We start from the raw sequence: 6827 nt of genomic DNA, 5'->3' as shown, positions 1-6827 counted from the left end.
GTCCTGGGTGAGGGATCCCTCCTCTGTTGCTCACCCTGAGGTTTCTCCGATTTTTCCCTGTTAAAAGGGTTTTCCATGGAGTTTTTCCTCAGTTGATGTGAGGGTCTAAGGACAGAGGATGTTGTTACGATGCCATGTAATGCCCTTTGAGACAAACTGTTTGTAAAAACGGGCTATACAAATAAAATTGCCTTGCCTTGCCTTGCCTTGCCTTGCCTTGCCTTGGCCTTGCCTTGCCTTGCCTTGCCTTGCTTGCTTGCCTTGCCTTGCCTTGCCTTTATTACAAAATGTAGATTGAAACATTCATGTAAACAACTATTTTTTGTTGTTTTTTACTCTCCTATGTGTTAATGTTTATCTGTAAAGGATCCTCAATGATGCTATTAATGTGGGTGATCTATAAATGTCCTTAAATTATTGAAAATACCACACTTGCTCATTCACCAACAATGCAGAGATGTCAGTTCTTGGGCGCTTTGCAAAACCATATTCCGCCATCAGGAGGCGCTTCCATTGGACCAATGCGTGTCGTTACTCGCTTTTCCAGTGCTCTATGGTTGACCAAAAAAAATCATTAGCCAACCAAAATTTCAATGGTCGATTGGTCGCAGGAAAAAAAAAAAAAAACATTTGGAGCCCTGTCTTGTCAAAATTAAGTCAAAATCAATATAACTGAACTATATATAAAGGCTATAGGGCTTTTAATTTGAAGGGCCAGATACAGGAAGTCGTGACATGATGAGTCGACTAATGACGACTATTGGTCGACCAAGGGAATTATGGTGATAGGAGAATTTGCCAAAATGTTGAACTATCCCTTTAACGTCTGGTTCATCATAATGGTATTTAAAGGGTTCCTACGCAAGTATGGAAAGTATGGGAAAGTATGGAATTTGATTTTATACATTTCCAGGTCTGGAAAAGTATGGAAAATGGAAATTATTGTATGGAAATGATCTGGCTTAATACTTAAAGGTTGAATAATATTTATTAAAAGCTATATTTTTTTCAAAAATAATACATCCATGGGGCCTTTAGAGGGGTACAGAATGAAAGTATTGCTTTTCCATAAAAAAATTTTTTTTAGTCTGAATTATTATTTTTAATTTTTTTGACGGGCTCGACAATGACTTTCTGTCAACGTTCTGTTTACATTCGTACCTGCCTGTAGCCGACACGTGGCTCAGTTCTCCGCTGTTTTCCTGCCTCCTCCCGGTCCTATGCGTTTGTTTCCAACCAAGCCTTTTTAATAATCAATCGGTGGATCAATGGATCATCATATACTTGTTAGGATGGGTGTATTTGTGTAGTCTTATCTGTCATAAACACGTTTATCGTCGCGGACTTTCGGTGCCACGGAGCTCCTTTTTTTTTTTTTTTTTCAACTTGACGAGAGCAGTGACAGCGGAGGCTCTGAGGCTCTGAGCAGCAGCGGTGTGAAGGCAGAGAGCCTCCACTCTCCCTGTAACAAGCTACAAGTCATTTATTATGCTGTTAATGACGGTAAAAATGAAACATAAGGTAAATATCCTGCTTAGTCCTCCTCCTCTGTGTCCTCTGATCAGAGCGGAGTCCCTAGCAACGGCCAGTTTTACCTAGCAACGGTCTGGCAATCGACTGCTGGAATTCTTTTCCTGTTGTTTTTCTTGTAATTCTACGTAGTCAACCTTTAATACTTATCTGGGTTTGGTCTTATCTGAAGTTATCTGGGTTAATTATTTTTGTATGTGCTACCTATATCTACAATCTCCTGGAAATTATTTGGTTACATAATGGCATACACATTCAGAATAATGAAAACAAATGATTAATTGCATGATTTGTTTATATAATGCACAACTATTTACTCAAATATCACAAATTATTGAACATTTTTTACTGAGAAGTCTGGAAATTAGGGTCTGGAAAAAGTATGGAATTTGGAAATTTCAAATGTGTAGGAACCCTGGGTATAAATCAATACTCAATAATCAGCTGATAACACCATGATGACCTCTGACCTCTGACCCTCAGGCCGTGACCTGCGCGGACGACGACTCTCTGAGGGAGATGGTCGAAGTGGCCGTCCACCGTCTCTACGACGCCCTGAGCCCCGCCTTCACGCCACGCCCCCTCTGTGATGTCATCAGCAGCAGCAGCAGCAGCGCGTTGCCGTCGGTGATGTAGCGGTGGACGATGAACTGACGTTTCTCTGTCACACTCTCTTCAGTCCTCGTAGTATCGATCGATGGCCAATAATCGGTCGATAACGGACCGATGCAGATGTTCGTTCGTTCATTTCTTTGACTCGAGGACTTTTGAGTTTTTCCAGCTTCTTCGTTGGAAACTTGGTTCCAAAGGAATCGGCTTCAGGAGACGGACCACCAATACCTTTATTGATTGATTGTTTTTGTACTTGATTTGTCTATAAAACAAAAGTTTGAGTTCTTCACAAGGAAAATAAACATTTGTCCAGAGAGAGAGAGAGAGAGAGAGGGTCACTGAGTTTCTGTCCTCGAAGATAAAAAGTGAGTTAGATTTAATGTGAGTGAAACAACAATGACATCATCAATACTGAAGATAATTTATCAATCATCTTGTTTTCTATGAAACAAAATTAAGGTTAAAATCATCAAAAATGTTCGTATTGTTAAATAAAAGCAGAAAATTGTTGCATTTTAGAAACTGGAAAACAGAATTTTATTTTATTTTTTTCATTAATTTAGATTTTCTACAAGAATTTATCTGCAAAATATTTTAATTATTGATAAATAATTTAGAGTATTTTCTTTTTTACACTAACGTTAATATTTTTTGGCTACAGGTTTTATGTTTTTATGATGCAAGTCGATCTCATCTTGGTCTGAATATTGATATTTTTAGATTAAAATATAAAAATAAAATCACCAGAGATTAAAATAGTCAATAAATTACATTAAAGCAGAATATTTAAAAATGTTCTCCTACACTCAGGAAGAAACGTGAGTTGATAAAATATCAGAATATCAATAAAAACTCTTTATCGATCAGCACTTTAAATCAGACAGTAGAACGTTTTATTGTGAAAGGGCAGACTGAGCGGACGCCTCAGTCCGACGACGACACAGTGACGTTAACAACATGACTCGCAACCGACCTTTAATTGGATCAATACAGACGATCGTCAGCATGTACATAACACACAGACACACACATCACAGTGTACAGGACTCAACACACACACACACACAGTATCAGATAGACACAATATTAAAAATACTGACAAGTGCATTTGAATACCACAGGAGAAGAGAAGGCACTTTGAGCTCTGACATGTCAAAAAATAAACATTTAAAACGATAATATGGCTTCAATCAATCGACAAAAAAACAAAAAAAACACAAAACTTACCACAAAATAAATCTGACACAGTAAAAACATGTGATGAGAATAAACTCTGGTACCAAACAGCTCGAGTGACACAAACCAAACAGCTGAAAACACTCTGAAGTTTTAACATTCTGTGTCTTTATCCCCCCCCCCCCCACAAATAAAACAGACAGTCACAAAAATAAAAGCAACAAAAGCAACAACACAACGATATTTTATACAAAGATATATATATACACACAGTAATAATAATAACCTGCCCTCGTACAGTAAGAAACAAACAGGTGAAATGTTCAGATAACTGACCTCAAACCAGGATAAAATAAAATAACAGGGAGGTGTTTTAAAACTGTTTAGGTTAGGACAATTTTATACTGAAGTTTTAAGTTTTTCCTTTATTTTTATTAAGTGATTTAACATTTTGTCTATAAAAATTTACAAAATAGTAAAAAAAAAAAATGCCCAATGTAACTTAAAATGTATCAAAAGTCCCTTCAATCAAATATTCAATTTATTATAAAAAAAAAAAAAAAACAGTTGAGCTATCCATTTATCAATCACAATTATTGACTGAAAAACGACTTAAATTATTTGTTTCATTGCTGATCAACATTCAATCAATTAATCAGCTTATTGTTGCAGATGTGATACACAGTAAATAAAATTGATTGACAGGTTTTAGTGGTTTTAAGGAGATGATGAACATTTATGTGATATAAAATACAGTCTCATGTAGCTCAGTGGGTCGATTTGAAGGCACTTAACACTGTCACGTTCAAGGGTTCGATTCCCACTGAGTCTTAAAACAGAAACACTTTTTAACCCTTTAAACTCTCCAAACCTATTTTAACCCTATTTGTACTTTATTAATATCATTTATAGAATATAAAAACATTTTGAGCCTTAAAAATAAAACTTTGACCTCTGTGTTTTTGACTTTTACTGTTTTTTTATTTGGCAGCTGCACGTGTCATTGACTCTCAGTGCACTTTGACCTTTTGAAGCTGCAACTAATAATCATTTTGACTATTAATTAATCAATTAGTCTATCACACAGTAAAAAAAAACCAATTGATTCTGATGTAAAGACAAAAAAAAAACATCAAATAACCACAAATTAGAAGTTGACAACGTCAAATCTTTGGCATTTTTTGTGCTTGTTGTGATAAAATATATAATATTTTCTAAAGCTTTTAACAACATTATCCATTATTTACAACATGTTGTGTTGATGCTGTTTCTATAAAATGCTGGTGACAAACACTTTGTCTCAATAGCGTCAGTTAGAAATAAATGTTTTTCTCTCATTAGACAGAAACTCGTGCACATAAATGTTGTCACATTGAAGTTGAACCTTTTTAAAACATTAAGTTCAACTCAGCAACAGTTTGACTGATGACTGAGCTTACAACAAGCGTTACATTTGGCCTTTAGGGAACTAAAAACGAGAGCCGGGCTTCAGCTATAAAAGTGAACGACGACTTTATGTAACAGAAATAAACGTGTAACATTCAGGAGCAAAAAAAAATCTTTGGTGGGACGTTCAAGAAACTAAAAACGACGTAGGAGCGTACAGTTGCTGGTCGTATCGTGTAGTGTGTCATCAGAAGACGAGTTGGTCTGAGTTTGTTACGGTGGCTGGCGGGGACCAATCGGAGCTTTAGCAAACATTTTTATTGGACGACTAAAAGTATTGAACAGATGATCGATCACCACAGTTAAACACAGTTTGATTGTGGAAGCAACATCTGATCTGAGCACCGTTCAATCAGCACCAACGACGGTTTGATACCTGGAGAAGGTTCGATACCCAGCAGCGGCCCCTCGCTGCCACAGCTTCAACAGGACAATATGTTAGTTCGAGTCACTAAAGGACGTTAAAGAGACGCGGAGAGGACGGACGGAGCAGCGATTTGAAACCACGTCTGACCACACAGGACGACGACTGGAGGAGACGTTTTGTTTCTTTTTCTTTTTCTTATTATAATTAGGGATCAACTGATATGGTTTTATCAGGGTCGATACTGATACCGATTATTAGTAATCAAGGAAACCGATATTTAACCGATATTCATTTGCAGTAAAAATGAAAACTTTGGTGTCAGAATTTAAAATAACACACCAGGGATCAGACTGAATACAGTCAACAGTTTGTTTCTGTTTTGTTCACTGTGAAAACCTTTGGGACATTGTTAAACAGCCAAGAGAGACGGCTTCGTTAGAGCCAAAGGAGTGCGTTTATGCGTTTAAAAATACATTTATTTTATTGGTTATCGGTGAAAAAAAAACGGCCGATATCGATTATCAAAAAAAAAAAGGGAAATATCGGTCGATAATCGGTTGAACTCTGATTGTAATTAAAGGACAATTCCAGGCGAATTCAACTCGGGGGTGTATTTTCATATCATTTTAGGTCTAAAAGAATGAATCTGAAGATTTTCAGTTTAATTGCTCCTGTTTTGCGGTAGTTGTGTCTGTCCCCGCATCGCCACGGCAGCAATGAATGGGAGTGGATGTAAGTTCTGCTGTTTAGGCTGTTTACATCCCTCAAAGCCGCATTTTTTTTCCACAGACAGCGTCAGATGGAGACTCAAACATGCACCGAGAAGTTTATTTACTTCAAGCAAGCCGACATGTTTGTAAAAGTCGATCTAATTCAAAGTCTCCCGGAGTCTCGCGCGAGACCCAAGTTGCAGTGCTGGTGTATTCAGGCGCAGTAGGAGCTACCGCTTGTGTCATAAACACAGGAATATCAACTCTTTACTTGCTTGAAGTGTACATTTTTTTCCCCAGACAGCGTCAGATGGCTACTCAAACATGCGCAGAGAAGTTTTTTTTACTTGAAGCAAGTAAAGAGTTGATATTCCTGTGTTTATGACACAAACGGTAGCTTTTCCCACTGCACCTGAACACACCGCACACAGCAACTGGGTCTCGCGCGAGACTCCGGGAGACTTTGAATTGGATCTAGTTTTACAAACATGTCGGCTTGCTTGAAGTAAATAAACTTCTCGGTGCATGTTTGAGTCTCCATCTGATGCTGTCTGTGGAAAAAAACTGCGGCTTTGAGGGATGTAAACAGCCTAAACAGTGGAACTTACATCCACTCCCATTCATTGCTGCCGTGGCGATGCACGGACAGACGCAGCTACCGCAAAACAGGAGCAATTAAACTGAAAATCTTCAGATTCATTCTTTTAGACCTAAAATGATATGAAAATACACCCCCGAGTTGAATTCGCCTGGAATTGTCCTTTAAATTCAATAAAAACGTTTTTCTGATTGAATGTGTCTCGATGTGACCAGACTGAGATCTGCTGCAGCAACAAAGCGTCAGTGCGGCGGCTTCAGGACGGAGCCGCTTTAAGAAAATAAAAAATAAAAAAAGTCGTAAAAGTTTGTGAAACCAGCACAGGAGGAGGACGTGAGCGGGACAAACCGGGCACCGTCCGTCCCGTCCGTCCCGTCCCGTCCCGTCC

The 6827-nt window shown here is 38.0% G+C and overlaps 1 protein-coding gene across 1 annotated transcript in view; it reads left to right on the top strand.

The window, feature by feature from the left end:
- Positions 1-2166, top strand: part of LOC146968566 (cleavage and polyadenylation specificity factor subunit 3-like) — a 10374-nt gene extending 8208 nt beyond the window's left edge. The window contains exon 5 of the mRNA XM_085759270.1: positions 2014-2166. Within this exon, the coding sequence (XP_085615396.1) occupies positions 2014-2166 (153 nt within the window). The remainder of the gene's footprint in view (positions 1-2013) is intronic.
- The last annotated feature ends 4661 nt before the right edge of the window (positions 2167-6827 follow it).

Source organism: Trachurus japonicus, chromosome 18 (genome assembly GCF_045865225.1).
Source record: "Trachurus japonicus isolate A0001 chromosome 18, Traja_1.0".
Classification (NCBI taxonomy): domain Eukaryota; kingdom Metazoa; phylum Chordata; class Actinopteri; order Carangiformes; family Carangidae; genus Trachurus; species Trachurus japonicus.
Note: the sequence above shows the minus strand (reverse complement) of the source record. Positions and strands in the feature narration are given on the sequence as shown.